Consider the following 20,532-nt stretch of genomic DNA (forward strand, 5'->3'; position numbering starts at 1 on the left):
ATCCTTGCCTTTCCATTTGGAAAAATAAAACGACTACTACATTATGGTTAACCTGAAAAACTAAACAAATTATTTTAATAAAATTATTAAAATTAAAAAGTACACAACATTGGTTCCATAGATAAATTTGAAATCATATAAATAAAATCTGCTTAACCATGGCTGGGACTATTTTCCGTACGTTTAGCTTTTTCTATTATTTAAGTGAATGTTGAGATGTTTTGGGTAAAAAAACATTTCTTTTTCAGGTTTGCTTTTGACCAATACCACTTCAGGCCACAAAAATATTACAACTATTGTAAGTCCCAACATAACCAAGTAACCTTTTATTTTATTTAATCAATAAATAAATTAATGACTATAGGGCTGCTTAGATTCTCTGGCTAGACGTTTTTATAGAGCCTTTTTTGTGATTAGAAGGTTTTTGATAAAGTCCAGCAAAAACATTTTTATTTATTACATAGATAGGTGGACGAGCTCACAGCCCACCTGGTGTTAAGTGGTTACTGGAGCCCATAGACATCTACAATGTAAATGCGCTACCCACCTTGAGATATAAGTTCTAAGGTCTAAAGAATAGTTACAACGGCTGCCCCACCCTTCAAACTGAAATGCATTACTGCTTTACGGCAGAAATAGGCAGGGTCACCACCGTACCTACCCGTGCGGACTCACAAGAGGTCCTACTTCCAGTAAAAACTTACTGATAGTTATGTGATACCTACTATTGCTCGCTCTTTCGGTGTGCTCCCCACTGAGACCTATGCATGCTTATGGTTGATGATCTACCACAAATTCGACTTATAATATGTATAAGCCCATTACATGACCTCCAGGTTGAAATAAATGATTATATTCCCCTATTATATTGAGCTAATGTAAAGATTTATGTGTTATTTTGTCCTTGATTGATAACAGACTCAATAAACCACTCAATAAAACAAAAAGTTATGGATCAGTGTGAGGCCCTCAAAATCAAACTGGTTTTTATTCAAATGACCTTTACAGGTACTTTTAAATTGTCTCATAACTTACAGATTTAAAATTATGTTTCACTGTCAGAAATAATTTCAAAAAACTGTGTGCATTCTGTCACATTGCATAATAAATTATATAATTTTTAGAGATCCATAAACACAGGAACGATATCCTATGCAGCCAGGAAAGGTACAAGAGCTAAGGCACGTGCAAAAAAAATTCAAGTTGAAGTCACAAAAGTTGGTTTCATTCCGCACAATCAAAGAGGAAGAAAGTGAGTTTCTAATTTAACTGCAAAGCAACTGTGAACATAGATAGGTAATGTTAATACAATATAAAGCTGCCAACCATTGGTTAATATATAGTTTATTATTATTAACATTATATATATTAATATTATTATTATTAAAAAAACAAACTTGCTTGCCAGCAGCCATTTATGTCACATTTACAATATTCTAGACCGCTCCTGCAGTTCATATTCAACTCTGTATTAAATGCCATTGGATGGATTAAATTATATTAAAACAAAAAAACTAAAGTCTGGACTAGTAATATCTTGAAACAACACTAAAAGTTAACCATGGGCAGCTCGAGCTTTATATTTAACAAATCACACTGATGATCTAAACATTAACTTGACATTTAAATACTTTGAATTATTTGTCCTCACACTGACATATAGAGACAAATAGAGAAAAGATGAAAGAGAGCTATGAATAGAAAACAGCAAAATCAGCTGCTATAAATTCATTCATTCAAAATATATTCATGTGTATAATAGTATTATAATAAAATTTTAGGGTAGTTAAAACAGTGGTGAACAAGCATTTCAGCGATGAGCACAAAGCGATACCCATCGACGATGTGTATCCTATGAAGTATTACAAATGGGTGGTCTACACGGCTGAGGATGCAGTCAAAGCCCACCAGGAGACCCACCACCCGACCATGTTTAATGCACCTGATGCCTTCATCTTTGCAAAAATTGAATTTAACATGACTGGTATAAAACAGGTACTGTGTTGAGTTCTTTTGTTCGAAACAGTAATGATAGTAGTAATTATTACATGATTATATTAGGGCTGTAGAATATTAAAGCTAGAATATATTTCTATGCGAACCCAATGTTTGTGAACACATTACATATATTTAAATCAAAATAATGACATCCTGTCACTTACGTAGGGGATGGAAATACACCAGATTTATTTTATTGCTCTTGTAGGCAGACGAGCATACGACCCACCTGATGGTGAGTGGTTACCATCATTTAATGCCGGGGCTGAGCCAAGCTGCTGGCTAGTGTATTGACAATATCAAATGTGGCATATTTTGATTGACAAGAGTAGATTTTAAATAACATTTACTCAAGCATGACAAAAGCAGCTGCAAGTAGTGAAACATAAAAAAATCCTATTTATATTTACGAAATTATTTGAAATATGTAATTTTTTTCATAGACTCGATTCATGGATAGTTTCACTCGTTTGTCCTTGCTGCCTCATCCTTTCCCAAGAGAAGAAGAACGCACTATTCTTGCATTCTGTAAAGGAGCAGAGTTAATCAAAGAATTACAAGATGCAGGTGCTACAGTGGCTGGAGGCACAGATATTGTTAAGAAGATACAGGTTAGTTATACCCATAATAAGTTAAGTTTGTATGATAGAAAATGATGTTGTTGTAGATTTTTTGTTCACCTCGTTTGAAGAAAGACATGTCATAGCGCTCGGGAAACAGGGGAGGGGAGCTCATTCTAGCCGGATGGTACGTGGCAAAAAGAAGATATCTGGAAATGCACTGTGGATGACGACAGTGGCTCCAGGTAGTATGGATGAACTCTACTCCGGTAGCGGGCGGTGCGATGGTAAAAACGAGATTATGGTATCATCTCAAAGAATTCCTCAGAGCACTCCCCATGGAACATACGATACAAAATACAGAGAGAACTGAAGTCCCTCTGCAGACCCCGAGTTTTCAAATGATCTGTGGCAGAAATAGACTGAATATTTCTATAATATCAGTAATAGTCCATGCCCCATGCATGTTTATACTTTTGGCATTAGTAGATTATTCATCTGATTGTAATCAGTGTTTTGGTATAATGAGGTATGCAAGTCATTTCAATAAATGAGTGTTTCCAATAGCTTATTGATAAACACAGCGTGACACAAAATTGCATGTTAGTGACGGTAAGAATATGGTAAGAATTATTTAAGTGAACCAAGTATTTGTTTCCAGGATGGTCAGATCAAATTATTTGAATATGATTACGTTGTAGCCCATCCAAACATATTGACGGATTTAGTGCCAATCCGTGGTCTCATGAAGAAGCGGTTCCCTAACGTGAGGTCTGGAACCCTGGACCCTAATCTGAAGGAGTTGGTGAAAAAGTTTGCTGGAGGTATCCAATATAAAGTAATAAAAGACGAAGCGCAACCGAGTTTTGGATCTGTAGAAGTACCAGTTGGCCGGGTAAGGTCTAGCTATGGAAATTAAAGAACTATAAGTATGAGTAATGAGTTTAAACTAATTTGATATTTATTTTAAGTTCATCTTAAACTAATACCCCTATTTGTGAGTTAACTAGTTTGGTGCAGTCTATGAGGGAACTATCCATATCGTGTGACTTATCCTCTTTGAATTATAGTATTGTATTTTTAATAATGTAGTATCTTTTATTATTTATTTAGAGTATTAAGCGGTAGGCAGCGGCTTGGCTCTGCCCCTGGCATTGCTGAAGTCCATGGGCGACGGTAACCACTCATCATCAGGTGGGCCGTATGCTCGTCTGCCTTCAAGGGCAATAAAAAATAATAATAATAAAAAAATAGTATTCTTCTTCTTCTTCTGGTCGTTCCCTTAATGCTGAGGATCGTGACTGTATGTCAATCTTCTCCTCTCGGTCCGGTTCTGCGCCATATGTACCGCTCCCTGCATCCGGCCTCCAGTCACCTCCTTGAGTTGGTCCACCCATCTAGCGGGCGCTCTTCCTCTAGCGCGCTTCCCCTCCATTTGTCCGAGAATGATGAGTTTCTCCAGGCCGTGCAATGGGGATCGCATTATGTGCCCAAGGAAAAATTTAATAATAATAAAAATAGCATATTAGTTACTTAATCTTCGTTTCACGGTGTATAATCAGTGCATTTTTAAACATTTTCAGTTAAATATGGAACCAAAGCAAGTAGCTGAAAATATTGGAAAATTGCTAAAAGACGTGCAGGCTGTCCGCCCCAAGAGAGATGGGCTCTTCGTAACAAGGTAATTCATTACTAATAAATAATTAAATTAAATATAAAAGTAATATTTGATGTGAGGGCAGAAATTGATCTTTTTAGTATACATTCACTACACTAAACAGGAGAGTTAAGAGTGAATTTTTATTTATAAAAGAATATTGTATGAAAATTTAGTGTCTATAACCAAATTAAAATGAAATTAATGTAAATCTTGATACGTCACTGATTATGGTCGAACTTTGATAATTACGTTAATACTAGTAATAATAAATTACGGAACCTTCAAAATTATACACCTCTATGGCACAGTGGCGCCATCCTACTTTAGACAGTAATCAAAATTGTTCAGTAGCAAACTTGTAGTAATTACGGCCGTCTGGTGTAGTGGTAAGTGACATGGTCACTACACAAGGGGGTCGCGGGTTCGAATCCCGCCAAGGGAAGATATTTGTATGATAAATATAAATGTCTTTTCCAGGGTAATAAAAATCTTACATTTATATCCGTTATCTAGTACCTGTAACACAAGTTCTTTACGAACTTATCACGGGACAAGTAACTTGGCGTGATTGTTTAAAAAAAAAAAAAAATGAAAAAAAAATATTTATCGACGCAAAAATTGAAAACAATTTATTACTTACAGATGCCTGTTGGTAAGTCCTCCATCTCCGGAGCAATTAATGATTGATCCGTTCGTGTTCGTAGATAGAACACTGTCGAAAGAGGTTCAAGATGATAGCGATGACGAAGACGAGCCCGTGGCGGCTACAGCGTAATGTTATTATTAGTCTAGTCTGTAGATATGTAGATTCTGTGTAAAATAAAATGCTATTTGTAATTTTCGTTTTATTGCAAAATACGATTATGCTGTAGGGTTGACACGTCATTTCGGATCCTCTCGATCCACTAACGGTGCTTTTAGCTACCTCAAGCGCCGGGCCTCGTTCTCGTCGAACCCGTCGCTTGCGACGAAGGGCTCGGCGAGTAAATTAGCCCATAAACACAGCCCACTGAGTTTCTCGCCGGATCTTCTCAGTGGGTCGCGTTTCCGATCCTTTGGTAGATTTGCGAAGCACTACTCTTGCACAGTAGCGGATTAAAGGTCCAGAGCACCCTAGGCAACATTTTATCGGCGCCCCTGTACCGGCCATAAATGGCCATCATAATACCTACTATAAATTTTAACTAGTTGTTTTTGCAATTACGATGACGTTGTATCATCAAACCCTAGACTTTAGTAGAGCAGGACATTTAGTTCTTAATCGTCGATATGTTATTTTCTATTTAAATTTCTATTTCTATTTTCTATTTAAAAATTCTGAGCTCGCGCGCCCCTTGTAACTACACGCCCCTAGGCACGTGACTAGTTTGCCTTACGGATAATCCGCCTCTCCTCTTGCTAGGGTTAGCGTTAGCAACGTCGTCAGGTTTGAGCCCCGTGAGCTCACCTACTAGTTAAGGTTACACTGAAATGGTCTCTCAAGACCATCAGCTTAGGAAAAAAAGGTGCATAGATTATAGGTACACTTAATAAAAGGTGCTTGAGGAGCCTAAAATCACAGATAATTCGGGCGACGGCTGCTTTGCCTTGCCCCGTCGCCGGGGTCTGATAGTTTTAATTAGCGGCGGCCACGATAAGAGGGTTTTCGTGTCGCGTCGCTTTGCCGAAGTAGCTTTTTGACGCTACTTTATTATATATTGGTATCATTTCCATTGGATAACCGGGAGAGAGTTATGTGCATACGAGCCGCGTGAGCGACCACTACACTTACATAGGTCATGACGGAACGTATACAAGTCTTGTAGAGTGTCATCTTGTTACGTAGAGATAATTAAGTTCGCTTGTAGATCATGGGATAAGCAGATTGGAACGAATAGGAACGCGCCTCGGTCGCGTATTGACTTAATGTGGGGATCGAGTGTCATCGCTCTGGGGGGGGTGACGCCTAAGTAATAGGGGTATGAAATTTCTATTTTAATGGTTACTTCGAACTGACATAGAACCTTCATGGTTCGAGATTTTTGAGTGAATCTTTTTTGAAATGGTGGTATGAGGTTCTTCTTTTAAAAATATGCAACATTCGATTAAGTATAAATTTTCAGTGGTTTTTTATTCAGCTTAGATCAGAAAGATGGATATTTCGAAAATTCGAGTGATTTTTTAATACGACGCGGAACTAACGCTGCTTACGCTGCAGAAACAGCTCGCAATATCAATGTTGCGTTTGGAGAGGGAACTGCTAATCAACGCATCGTGCGATTTTTGTTTAAAAGATTTCGTGATGGAAATTTTGATTTGAAGAACGAACCACGTGGAAGACCGCTCACACATGTGAATAACAATGAATCGAAAGAGATGGTGCCAAATGAAGCCAAACTACCCAGGAATTAGCGGCATGGTTTAGCGTTACCTTATCAACAATATTGACTCATTTGCGTCAATAAAAAGGTAATGGTAACTGTTTGGTGGTCTCAGCAGGATGTTGTTCACTATAGCTTTCTCTGATCTGGTCAAGCAATAACGGCGGATGTTTTCTGTGCCAAACTCCAGGAAAACTTGCAGTGAAACATCCCTGACTCTTGAATTGATCTTCACTATTATTGCTCCATGATAACGCGAGACCTCATAACCTCCTAACCTCATAACCTCATAAGTTTTAACTCTACATGCAATTAAAAACCATTCGTCACCCTCCATATTCGCCAGACCTTGCTCCAACGGACTACCATTTTTATTGTGATTTGGACAATTTTCTACGTGATAAAAAGTTTTCTTTCCAGGAGGCCGTACAAAATGCTTTCACACAGTTTGTAGAATCTAGATCAGCAGAGTTATATCGCAATGGCATAAATGACCTTCCTATTATGGCAGCAATGTATTGATAATAATGATAGATATTTTGACTAAACATATATTATGTTATATGAAAAAAAAAAAAAAAAATTCAAATTTTCAGTTCAAATCGGCAATTTCATACTTTAACCCCTAATACTTAGCCTTCAAAGTCTACGGTACTTAAGGGCTGGCCAAAAAATTTAATCGCGAGAATGGAGTTAATTAGCACGCCTTAAGTATGCGTGACTAGATATTAGCAGTGGTGTCGGGAGGGCTGATAACATTAAAAAAAACTGTCTTCGTCCACGGGTCTACGGTCAACGGTTTGCATTCCAGGACAATGTTCGTGTTCGGTATTCATGTGTATGTGATATTGAATGAACAAATAAAAAAAATTGCAAACGATACCATTACAGAGTACTTATTACATCCTTTGGATTTACTAATGCCGGCCACTCACATGCGGGCAAATATTCGTATATTGTACGAATGTTTGCGCGCATGTGAAGGGCCGTCAAACATTCATTCGCAAACTTAGCAGCTGTGCAAATGGGTTCGCATACTCAATTTGCGAACCCGTTTGCGCTTCCTCCCACACTTGTTTACGAATGTCTCACGAATTTCTCCTCCTTTTTAATTCGTTAATAGAACATTGAAGAGAAAAAGAGTTTTGAATTCTTTCCCAGACATCATTAACAGACATGCTGTTTTTATGGGATTCCTTTTTATGAAGATACGCTACACAGTAGCACGAACTATGAAAATGGCGATACGTCCGTTACCTTCGCAATCGTCAGCGCAACTGGGCAAGCGAATGTGTGGGAGACTACGCGAAGGTTCGAGGTTCGCGCGCTTTGATGTCTGTTAAAAAACCGACACAGCTTGGAAAACCACGAATGCAGCGAAAACTTTGAATAATTATTTGCAAATATCGTCCTACAGTTGCGGGTTTGCGTATTCGTGCGCATGTGAGTGACCGGTGTTAGTTATGCACTCGAAAAACATACCAGATAGACCAAGATAGGCATGTATTTTTTTTATTGCTTAGATATATGGACGAGCTCACAGCTCACATGGTGTTAAGTGGTTACTGGAGCCCATAGACATCTACAACGTAAATGCGCCATCCACCTTGAGATATAAGTTCTAAGGTCTCAGTATAGTTACAACGGCTGCCCCACCCTTCAAACCGAAACGCATTACTGTTTCCCGGCAGAAATAAACAGGGTGGTGGTACCTACCCGCGCGGACTCATAAGAGGTCCTACCACCAGTAAATATGTCTTAAATATTGATTGTGTTATCTGTGATTATGGAGTTGTACGGTCAAAATGGGACTTTTTGGCGGGAACGCGAGGAGTGAAGTTGTGTGATTTGTTTTATTTTTATTAAATAGACATTTAGTGTTTCTTCAGGTTTAAATGTGTATTATCGGTGGTTTATTAACTGTTTAGCATCTGTGAAAGTGCACAAATGTGGGAAAATGAAACAAAGCCGCTGGACGCAACTTCTCGGGATCCTCCAAAAAGTCCACTGAAAAAATCTTAGTAAATGACCACCATTTTACTAAGATTATATTTCATCCCATATCATCTCATTTCATTTAATTTCATCCCAGTTGATTAATGTCTCAAATTAATCATCTTCATTTCATTTCACCCCATATTATCATTTTTTATAAAAATAAGAATATAAATTAAAATAAGACATGACTTAAAGGTCTTAGTTACCAGGTCATTAAATCCCTTAAAAAACGGTCAAGATGTCCAAATTTTGACACTTCTGACAGCTGATCCGAGTTATGTCAGAATAGAATTCTCACAACTGATTTACGTTCGAAAATTTATTACATGAAATTTCAATTAAATTTAATATTTTTCGAATTTTCGGTAAAAAAAGAATGGATATGCTAGTAGTGTAACAATTTAAAAATAAAATATATGGATGAAACTTTTGGCAGTAAACATTTTCAAAAAATTAACTTTTACACTTTTGGGAACTGTTCGGAAATCGAACGTACCCGAGGGGCGTAAAACAATCCGCCATTTTGTCCCTACAACAATTTAGACTTTTATTATTTCGATAGGTACATGATAGCGCTTTCAATCAAAATAATCACAATTAAAAAGTGATGTTAAAAGAACCGTGCATCGTTTTATAAATCTGTGATATTTGTGTCCAATATTATTTTTATTTACGGTCATCTTGACGTCTCGAAACTGACCGATTTTTGACGTCGACTACAGAGCTCCGGATAAACCAAAATGGGCACAAGAGAGGATGAATATGATTATTTGTTCAAAGGTAAGACTTTTACTCGCCTGTTTCTTTTAATTAATTTTCGCAGTCAACGGAACTCTATGTTATTTTATAACTTATAAATGATGAATCCCATTGTTTGTAATACTATAGTGACGTAGAAAAAATGTCTTATTTAGATTTCTCCTTTGTTTTGTGTTTTAATTCTCAGTACTATATTAGAATCAAAATGTATGCATCAAATCAATTATAATTTCAATCTCAGACCAAAAATAATATTGTATTTTAACATCAGCTGATTGTATGAGTCGATCGATTTTTTTGTAATTTCCCGTTCTCATGACTCATGTATGCCTCTTTTGTAGTCTAATAAAGAAAATGATTGTTCTATTTTTCGATTATGTTAACAATAATTTAATAAAATATAGCATTCTATAACCACTAACCTATAACGAATTGTCTTTATTAGTAAAATAAAATAGTAAACACGCTATTATAGCTTATGATCATCAGCATCGCGACTCGCGATAATCACCTTGAGTTTAGTAAATAAGTAACTTTATTTTAATTTTAGTTGTACTCATTGGAGATTCTGGTGTGGGTAAAAGCAGTCTTCTGTCGCGTTTCACTAGAAATGAATTCAATTTAGAATCTAAATCTACCATAGGTGTGGAATTTGCAACAAGAAGTATAGAGGTGAGTATCGAATTCCATTAAATAATGTAATTGTTCAGAAATTAAGAGTCATTAATTATATCTGTTATGAAATAAAAATAGGGGCGGCAACTAAAGTTTTAATGTGAATAGCTTAAAAACGATGTCTAATATCTCAAACACCAACAAAAGTAAACCTATTTTGTTTAAAATGTACTACAAAATTACATTATTCATATTTTATAAACGGATGTTTTTCTCAAATTCACATAATATATCAATATATTCACAGATATAAGTGTAAGTACCTATCATTTCAATAGTGTGAATTCTTTCAGCAAAACATATTTTGACAATATGAACCCTCTTATGGTCAATATTAAGTATGTGTGACAAATATATTTTTATGAAAATGGCTTGTCTTATCTTTAATCAGTGAACCTTGTAATTCATTAGCAAAAAACTTTAAATTTATTCAAATATAACAGTAGTTGAGATGAGTCATCTTTATTTAGAATAATTTCAATAGTCATTGTATATACAGCTGTTTACCCTGCTACAAATAAAACCAAAAATCACTGTTGTAATAGTAATTTTAAATCATATTTTCCCTTAGTTCATTGTATGTACTAGTTTCCCTTTTTGTGAAATTATTTCCAATACACACATATTTATATTAGTCATGAAAAATGTAGTAAAATTTTGTTGGACTGGTTTAAAAAAATGAGATGTCATAGAAGTATATGGACAAATTAAGAGACTCCCTGACCTTTGTGTTAGTTTTCAGACTATTTATGTTTTTTATGTTTTCTGTATAAACTTTAAATTGTTAAACAAACAATATAAATTCTTAAACCTACAATGTTTTCACTATTTAGCTTCTGTCCCACTGTCAAGTAAATCTTTCTTAAAACTTTGAAAGGCTTAAAAAAAACAAGATTTTATTCTACTTGTGTACCAATTGCAATCCTGTCAGTTGTAAATGATAGAAAAGATGTTGGTTAATTTTAATTTTTGTTATTTATTTATGGAAGTTCCAGTTTCCATCTCAAATTGTAGGTGTCAAAGAATGTCAATATTATCAATATTATGAATCACAAACATGAGAAAAGCTGTACAAAATGATTTATATGTAACTCTCATTATTTTGTGAGCATGTGAGAGAGATCATAAGATATTCTCGTCCCCTATCCCTTTTCTGTATGACCATTTCAAAAATATTTTAATAATTTTTTTTTACATCCAATTTTGTGGGTGTTTTAAAAATGGAGATTTCCTTTTACGTAAATATTATACATCTTATTGGATTGGAGCATAGATAAATTGTGGTATGTTCACAGACTGGACAGCTTTGTGAAGTAGTTTTTGTGAAACTCAACATTTCCACTCATATTCAATTCTCAGGTCTGTCAAGTGGTGGTAGAACCATCCTGTCTATTTTCTGCTATTATTCCAAGTTAAAATATGACACAACTATGACACAATTTAATCGAGACTTTTTAATCACATAATACATCTAAGGAATAATAAATAAAAATATCATGTTTTGATTCTTCCTACTGCCAAGGGAACAATGTTGAGTTGTAAATTCGAATTTATAGTTGTAAGTGAGCCTTTATTTAAAATCCTGAATCGTGATGGCAAGGAAATAATTTATTAAAGCCCGCTGGGACCAATGAACTAAGCTTTTTTTTATTGCTTAGAAGGGTGGACGAGCTCACAGCCCACCTGGTGTTATGTGGTTACTGGAGCCCATAGACATCCACAGCGTAAATGCGCCACCCACCTTGAGATATAAATTCTAAGGTCTCCAGTATAGTTACAACGGCTGCCCCACCCTTCAAACCGAAACGCATTACTGCCTCACGGCAGAAATAGGCAGGGTGGTGGTACCCACCCGCGCGGACTCACAAAAGGTCCTAACACAATTAATTACGCAAATTACAATTTAGCGGGTTTGATTTTTATTACACGATGTTATTCCTTCACTGTGGAAGTAAATCTTGAACATGTGTTAAGTACGTATTTCATTAGAAAAATTGGTACCCGCCTGCGAAATTCGAACACCGGTGCATCGCTCAACACGAATGCACCGGACGTCTTATCCTTTAGGCCACGACGACTTCAAAATCGAAGGCTATATCTTGTTGTTGTTCACCAGGTCGACGGTAAGACCATAAAAGCTCAGATATGGGACACGGCCGGGCAGGAGCGGTACCGCGCCATCACGTCGGCGTACTACCGCGGCGCGGTGGGCGCGCTGCTGGTTTACGACATCGCCAAGCACCTGTCGTACGAGAACGTGGAGCGGTGGCTGCGCGAGCTGCGCGACCACGCCGACCAGAACATCCTCATCATGCTGGTTGGCAACAAGAGCGATCTCAGGCATCTTAGGTACGTCTCTAGTTACGTCCAATCTAGACAACACTAGCGAGCTCCAATCTAGACAACACTAGCGACCTAAAGGATTAGACGTCCAGTGCATTCGTATGTAACGATGCGCCGGTGTTCGAATCCCGCTGGGAAGTACCAATTTTTCTAATTAAATACTTTCTTAGCAAATATTCTCGATTGACTTCCACAGTGAAGGAATATCATCATGTAATAAACATTTAATCCGCAAAATTATAATTTGCACAATTACTGGTGGTAGAAACTCTTGTGAGTTCATACAGGGAAAATTAAGTAACCCCGCCATCATCAAGACATGAGATCGAAATAAATCACTCCAAAATTCTAGATAATCCCTAAAGGCATCGGTTTTAGAAATATGACAAGTTTGTTTTTTATTTAAAAACCAAACTTCATTGGAATTCATACTCATTGAAATACAGAAACAACTTGTCACCTAAACATCCGTGATTTTAGATGAGATTTCCACTTATATTGTTATCTGCAGTCTCTGTACGAAAATATTTACTTAAAAGATTCTAAAACAAGTACAGCAGCTAACATGAAGGTCTAATAATATAGTCTAATACAATAATATGGTTTTTTAATGAATCTTTTTAGTAATGTTTAATTATTTTTTTGGCTATATGTCTGGTCAGGGTGTGTTCAAGTGTCACGAAAGCAGAGTCAGAGGGCGAATGTTTATTTTCTTTCTTTATACGCTTACTAGCGACCCGCCCTCGCTTCGCTTCGGAAACATTAAAACACACATGAAACCAAAAAAATATAATATTTTTTTTTTTTTCATTGCATGTTCTCGAAATACGTATTTATTAAAACAACTAGCGACCCGCCCTCGCTTCGCTTCGGAAACATTAAAACACACATGAAACCAAAAAAATAAAATAATAAAAAAATTTAAAAAAGTAGCCTATGTTCATCAGTGACAATGTCGGCTTCTAATGGAAAAATAATTTTTCAAATCGGTCCAGTAGTTTCGGAGCCTATTCGAAACAAACAAACAAACAAATCTTTCCTCTTTATAATATTAGTATAGACAAAGAGAGCGGCGTTTATTATAAATCTTATGTAAAATAAAAAAATAAAACATTAATTCGAGAATTTACTTAATATTTAATATTCGTTTTTTAAACATTGAGAGTCATTCAATAATTGAAAGGTTTCTTACGATACCGTCCAATTACCGTCCAATGTTCCCCCTCAACCGATTTTATTAACTGTGATATTTATATCACACATATTCCCAGTGGATGGTATAAAATTTCAAGGCTAATAAATATTTGACAATAAAGAGATTAGGTGTGGTTAAACATATTATGTTCCCATTCATTTCTAATATACTTAAGTATTTTCATTCGATTAAATGAAGAAAAGCACAAACAATGAAGCCAAATAAAAGGTTTTTTTTTGCTTAGATGGGTGGACGAACTCACGGCCCACCTGATGTTAAGTGGTTACCGGAGCCTATAGACATCTACAACGTAAATACTGCCACCAACCTTGAGATATGAGTTCAAAGGTCTCAGTATAGTCACAACGGCTGCCCCGCCCTTCAAACCGAAACGCATTACTGCTTCACGGCAGAAACAGGCAGGGCGGTGGTACCCACCCGCGCGGACTCGCAAGAGGTCATACCACCAGTATCACTTGATCCCAAGCGGTCCTACACAGCTAAGTGTTGCGGTGCGCGTTCGCAGGTCCATCCCGACGGAGGAGGCGAAAGCGTTCGCGGAAGCCAACGGACTTAGTTTTATCGAGACGTCGGCCCTGGACTCCACCAACGTCGAGCCGGCCTTCCAGAACATTCTGACCGGTCAGTACCCACGAGTGACGTAGTGCTTATCGAACGTTTTACATGATGGCGGCGGAGGACATTCGTGCCCTTGAAAAACACTTCGCAGGTTCGAGACATGCTTAGGTACGATGAAATGTACATTTGTACTAACTAGTGGTCACCCAGTCGAAATTCCACTATAATTATTTGAAATTAAAGCTTGAATAGTATTATTGATTCTATTGTCGAAGACTATACTTCTTTAATCACAGATTTCACCAAGACTACGCTATAGACAAATAATATTAATCTATTCCCAATTTGACCACAGACTTATAACAATAACAAAAGTTTGACAATAAATAAAGAGTATATAATAAATGTGTGTGTTGTGTCAAATACATGGTAGTGTGTGCAATGTTTAATTTATATTGATTTAATTATTATTTTTGGCATAAACAAAAAAATATTAACATTCTGCACTCCTTCTCTATATTCTCTATAACTGTGGGAAATTGCATACTTTTCCGTCTGCGTAATTTTCATAAAAAGGGATACAAAGTTTATGCGTCACGTATTAATATATAGATGAGCGCAAAAGAAAGCTGTACAAACTTGATATCTACATCGATTTGGTCTATAACTCTGGCCAACACCAAGTGGCTTAAGCAAGAAATATATTTGTAGTAAATAGAATTCTGTGTGTACTGTCAACGTTTCTTTTAACGGTAGACTGGCTCTGCTCCCGGTATTGCCGACGTCCATGATCGACGGTAACCACTCACTCCCAGGTGGGCCGTATGCTCGTCTGCCTATACGCCAATAAAAAAAATATAAGCCGGACTGTGCCTTAATTATCCTTACTTAAAATTTTACGATATTTAATTACTTCTAATATATTAAAAATATCATTTTATTTATTTCTATATTTTCATATATTTTGTGATTAATGAAAACACGTTAGTTTACAGGGAGTCTATTTTAATTCTTATACTTTTCATAATTTACGATTACGATTTCGATTTGAATATACCTGACGTTCGATTGACTATGATGTGATACGCTGAATGACTCATTAAAATATTAGTGAATATTTCGGAACATCGATAGAATGAATATTACATTGTAATGCAAATTAGCGATACCGTTACGAAATCGTTCGCTTTGCTAATGTCAATGAACGCCCACACTGATGTCATATTATATGTATTCATATATTAGTTGTTTGAAGGTTAAAGGGACGCACAATTTTAAAATGAACATATTATCGTAACTTAGTGTTCAATATATCGCACCCTTAGAATTATAGAGACCCAATTGGAAATTTTTGGATTTCGAGTTTAATTAAATGGACATTTATTTTTCACTGGTGGTAGGACCTCTTGTGAGTCCGCACGGGTAGGTACCACCATCCCGCCTATTTCTGCCGTGAAGCAGTAATGCGTTTCGGTTTGAAGGGTGGGGTAGCCGTTGTAACTATACTGAGACCTTAGAACTTATATCTCAAGGTGGGTGGCGCATTTACATTGTGTAGATGTCTATGGGCTCCAGTAACCACTTAACACCAGGTGGGGTGTGAGCTCGTCCACCCACCTAAACAATAAAAAAATAAAAAAATAAAAAAAATATGGAAATGGTAGTGCAAGATAGAGGGGGAAGAGGTCAACCGAAGAAGACATGGATGGAGTGTGTGAATGACGATATGAGAGAGAGAGAGAGAGGAGTGAGTGTTGAGATGACGGCTGATAGAAGAGAATGAAAGAGAAAAATTAACTGTGTAGACCCCGCATAGTGGGATACAGTGGAAAAAAAGAAAAAGAGACTTTAATTAAAAAATGGACCTACCCTTTTCAGCGACTCTTAATAATCAAACGACCAAAAATAGATCAATTTATCAATGTAATGCCAATACCTAGTAATACATAACGGTAATAATAGTAACATATGTAATATACAGTTGAGGAAAAAAATCGCCTCCACAGAAAATTGTAAGTAAATGATAATTTCTTGTTATTTTATAATTCATATGATATTTTTATGAGTTTGGAATCACAACGATTCTAAAGAAGTTTCACTTCAATATATATACATTTTACTCACAAAAGTTTCATTTTTACCCCCCAAAATTTCATTTTAGCCCATTTGGGGTAATTTACCCCAGTTCTCCGACCGCTACTATAATTCTAAAAGTTCGACATACACCAGTGTGCTTAGCGCGAATTTTAACTTCTCGATCGCGTAAAAGTTAACTCAAATTTGTATTGAGATTGAAAAGCAGGGTACGCAAATCTACCCTATTAGATTCGGTTACCTGAGACTGAATTGTCCAATGACTTCGATATCCAATTGGTCCAGTCCAATTTTTGTGGCGGTAGGACAGAGTTCCGAATACAATTTTAAAAATGGTATTCTTAGTACACGATTTTACTTTCTTCACCGTCCGAAGTCGATCGTTAACAATCGTTACGAGTACATTGCGCGTTTAGTTGTCGAGACCACAACGAATGTGGAGCTCGAGCGACGTTAAACACGCAACAGCATCAATAAATCATAAATTCAACGAGCGCTTTGTCTCGTAACGGTAGTGGTCGGTGCAACGTCCCGCCGGACACATAAACTCATGGTCAGGAAGTGGACAAGTCGTGATCATAAATACATTTCTACGGAGACGGAATTCGAGTACAAATTGTAAATAGTATGCGTTGCTCTTGTCTCATGGGCAACTCCGGGATGTCGAGTGACGCGATAATGCAGAAGCTCCAATCTTAAAGGCGGGAAACGAATTTTTGTTAATACATACCTTTCTAAAATATGATTGGCTTCACGATGAAGGCAAATAGGCAGCGGCTTGGCATAGCATTCCTAATGTCCATTACCGACAATAACCACTTACCATAAGGTGGGCCATATGCTCAGCTAACTACGAGGGCAATAAGTAAAACTGTTATATATAAGATTTGACATGACACTAGGGAGTGGGTAGTAAAATATAGGCCGACATTGTATTTTTTTTCTTTAACACCTTATCCACACCTTACCTTACCCACAGTTACAATTTGTTACTAATGTTATATATATAATTGATAGATTTTGATGAGAGCTGACGATTAAAATTTAAATGAACGTTGTACTTTCACCGAGTCAAAAGCTTTACTAAATGGAAATTTCAATACCCAGTAAAATGGCCTCCAAAATGGCGGGGCTGTCCCCTCCCCCGCGCGCGATTTGTTTTTCAGTCCTTACTTACCGTAATAAACTCTTTGATTGTTTATCTATCCAGTGGTATAATTGAAATGTGGGTGGGGATTATAGATATATAGCTACAACACGAAACTGTATCCCCCGATTTTGTTATCATTCGTCTCTTTGAATTGTGCCCCTAAGGAAGCAATTTTAGAGACTCACTCACGTCAAAATAAATATGTAGTTATTCTGTATGTTTGCGTATTGCGTATTGTAATAATTGTGTGTGTTTGTGTGCAGAGATCTACAGGATCGTGTCGCAGCGGCAGATGCGCGACCCGCCCGAGGGTGACGTCATCCGGCCCGACGCCGAGCCCGCCGACGTGCGGCCCTCGCAGGCCGACAGTGTGCGGCGCCAGTGCTGCCAGTAGAGTCAGTACTTACACCAGCGAACAACTCGCTGATGACGGCATTGATATGCTAAATTCTTTATTGTTTTTAAGTGAAACCTCTTTAGAATCGTTGTGATTTCAAACTCGATGAAACGAAAAATAAGTACATAGAGACACAAACACATAAATGTATAGGATTCAGCCGGCGAGAGAATGAGATAGAACACATTAGAAGTTGTCAGTGTAGTGGTTTTTTATTACAGCGCCATCTATGAGATTTTTAATACTAACGTGCGTATGAAACCTCTTGTAGTGAATTTTAATTTAGGATTATACGTAAAGTTAAAATATAAATTCATACCTCATACTATAAAAGATGATTTACAATTATTTACTAATGACAAAATTTTACATTTTTTATTATTGCTTAGATAGGTGGACGAGTTCACAGCCCACCTGGTGTTAAGTGGTTACTAGAGCCCATAGACATCCACAACTTAAATGCGCCACCCACATTGAGATATAAGTTCTAAGGTCTCAGTATAGTTACAACGGCTGCGCCACCCTTCAAACCGAAACGCATTACTGTGGGGTGTGCAGGGTGATGGTACCTACCCGCGCAGACTCACAAGAGGTCCTACCACCAGAGATATAAGTTCTAAGGTCTAGAGTATAGTTACATATACTTAGACATTTAGGATAGTTGTATTTTAATTTTTGAAGGTTTCACTTCTACCACGTGTGAATTGCACAGATGTTGTTTTATTTTTATTTTCAGAACAGAGTCCGATCACCGTCAGAGCCGGCGTGAGAATATCCAATGGCTGAAAATGAAAGAAAAAAAAATGCAATAATTTATGAATCATTCCCAAACAGTGGTGTTAACAACGTAACAGTGATGCCAATGCGAAAATATCTTTATACTAACGGTCGATTGTCGAATAAAGGTCTGCGATATTTTGAGCATGGCAACTTACTACGTCTTACGTGAAAGGAACGATGCTAAATGGATGTGTATTAAATTACGGACGTGGTAATTTGTAAAAAAAAAAACTTGCTTCACAATTCGCTTAAGCTCGTGTCGTTCACGTGGGACATTAAAAATTCTAAAGCGATTAAGAGTGGCTCATGTAGATAGCTTTGTTTAATTATTGATATATAGTATCCGACATAATAAAGACGATCATTCATTTCTAATTCATTTCTAAAGCAGTGTAAAATTTAAAATATTAACTTTTGAGATACATTTTAGTTTTAATTAGCAATTGAAAATTACTGGAATTATTATCTTAAACGTCAGTAGTATATACATTTAATTAGATAGTTTATATTTTTGAGATATGCCCTTTTCGAAATTGCATATTCAATTGGTTTATACAATACTTTTAAAGTTGAATGTCTCCCGACATGCTACAAGATATGTTGGATAGTGAATGTACGTCTTTATGTTGTTTCGTTGAGTGAAGCCCGATCTCTAGGAACATGCTTCAATCGTTCAGAGCAAACACAATGCGATTATACCTTGAACATATTTTATTTACACATAACACCTTATTGTTTCTGTAGAAAATAATATGTATTTATTTAGTAAAATGATTGAATCGACGGAAAGTTGATTCTTTGTTGATTAAATACACAATGCAATACATTGAAAAGGTTATATATTGTTAATGAGTGTTTAAATACTTGCCCTGCAGTTTAAGAGCTTTAACCGTTGCTATTCCAATGCATTCAATATTGACAATTTGTGGCATTTACAGTTTGCATTCAATTGTATGTCACCGAGAAGACATTAGTTGTGACCAGTCGAATTCACGCTATTCTTAATTGTATTGTATTGTGTAGTGTTACGTTTCATATTTGAAAAACCCGATAAATAGCAATAATTTAAAAAAAAAACGAACGTTAAAAATAGCACACGATCTTAGCTTCGTTAAAAGTAACGTGTTCTTTTATAATAAATATTTACTTTAGTGTAATAATATGTAGTTACTGTAATAACGAGATAGCTTTTTTAAAAATGAAAACAGTTTTTTTTATTATTATTATTATTTTACTTTACGGATATATTATTATGTGCCTTCTGTAAAACCGGCGTTACATAGGTATTTGAAAATGCTTTGTTCTTGTGATTATTATTTTTTGCCTAGGGTTAAACGTGAATGCATCGGGGCTGATAACGTTATCGCAATACTCAGTGCGCGTCACCCGCCCCCCGCGACCCCCTCGTCCGGCGGGGGGTTGGGGGGCGGGGCGAGGCCGCGTTCGTTGTATCGTGAATGCTCTCCCACACAAGCACGCCCTCGGCACCGCGCCTGCGTGGGAGTGCACCCAGAAATTATATAATTGTATTATGGTCTTACATATGCATGGTTATTTTTAGTGCCTACCTGTAATTACTTTATTAAAGACAAAGATAATAAAATAAAATAAAATTTATTTTCGTTTTCAATGTCTTGTCCGATTCAAAGTTTAACTTATGTTATTATGGTTATGTAATTCTATTGTGTCTTCTACTGTGACTGTCGAGGAAGTGTCAAGTGGTCGAGAGTAGGAGGAGTAGTAGCGAGAAGTAGTCAAGTGCTATTCGTAATCGTAACATAGGGCCAAAACTTTTATTACCAGTGCTACAAAGTTGAAACTGCTGGCACATTAGATTTAGGGGAATAGGGACTAGAGGTAGGATAGGGGCAAATCTGGGATGTTACAATACTGTCCGATTGTTAGAGATTTAACTTTGTTGAAATCCTAAAGTTAGGTACCTACCTAACAACTAAATAGTGCCAGCCCTATCGAAAAACTATTG

At 36.6% G+C, this 20,532-nt stretch overlaps 2 protein-coding genes across 3 annotated transcripts; both read left to right on the top strand.

Annotated features, from left to right (window-relative positions):
• Window positions 1-36: 36 nt before the first annotated feature.
• mRpL1 (mitochondrial ribosomal protein L1) lies at window positions 37-5,055 on the top strand. The gene is made up of 8 exons (XM_028188347.2): window positions 37-177; window positions 249-298; window positions 1,125-1,252; window positions 1,782-1,995; window positions 2,442-2,609; window positions 3,220-3,453; window positions 4,142-4,239; window positions 4,861-5,055. The coding sequence occupies exons 1-8, from the start codon at window positions 159-161 to the stop codon at window positions 4,991-4,993; spliced, it is 1,044 nt and encodes a 347-aa protein (XP_028044148.2). The 5' UTR covers window positions 37-158; the 3' UTR covers window positions 4,994-5,055.
• A 3,777-nt stretch (window positions 5,056-8,832) lies between these two features.
• Rab11 (RAS oncogene family member Rab11) lies at window positions 8,833-20,165 on the top strand. Of its 2 annotated transcripts, none has more exons than XM_028188371.2 (6): window positions 8,833-9,356; window positions 9,886-10,007; window positions 12,127-12,359; window positions 14,075-14,190; window positions 17,635-17,766; window positions 18,505-20,165. In XM_028188371.2, exons 1-5 carry the CDS (start codon window positions 9,317-9,319, stop codon window positions 17,763-17,765), a joined length of 642 nt encoding a protein of 213 aa, XP_028044172.1. In that variant the 5' UTR covers window positions 8,833-9,316; the 3' UTR covers window position 17,766; window positions 18,505-20,165. The 2 variants fall into 2 exon arrangements, with proteins under 2 accessions (XP_028044172.1, XP_028044173.1); XM_028188372.2 differs by having other exon boundaries at window positions 18,510-20,165.
• The last annotated feature ends 367 nt before the right edge of the window (window positions 20,166-20,532 follow it).

This window comes from Bombyx mandarina, chromosome 06, assembly GCF_030267445.1.
Source record: "Bombyx mandarina strain Sakado chromosome 06, ASM3026744v2".
Classification (NCBI taxonomy): Eukaryota; Metazoa; Arthropoda; class Insecta; order Lepidoptera; family Bombycidae; genus Bombyx; species Bombyx mandarina.

Excerpts from the sequence above, each read along its gene's own strand:
- mRpL1 (XM_028188347.2), top strand. Across the intron at positions 299-1,124 it reads ACAAAAATATTACAACTATT|AGATCCATAAACACAGGAAC; the intron begins GTAAGTCCCAAC and ends TATAATTTTTAG. Across the intron at positions 1,253-1,781 it reads CACAATCAAAGAGGAAGAAA|GGTAGTTAAAACAGTGGTGA; the intron begins GTGAGTTTCTAA and ends ATAAAATTTTAG.
- Rab11 (XM_028188371.2), top strand. The coding sequence starts at position 9,317 with ATGGGCACAAGAGAGGATGAATATGATTATTTGTTCAAAG. Across the intron at positions 9,357-9,885 it reads ATATGATTATTTGTTCAAAG|TTGTACTCATTGGAGATTCT; the intron begins GTAAGACTTTTA and ends TTTTAATTTTAG. Across the intron at positions 14,191-17,634 it reads CTTCCAGAACATTCTGACCG|AGATCTACAGGATCGTGTCG; the intron begins GTCAGTACCCAC and ends GTTTGTGTGCAG.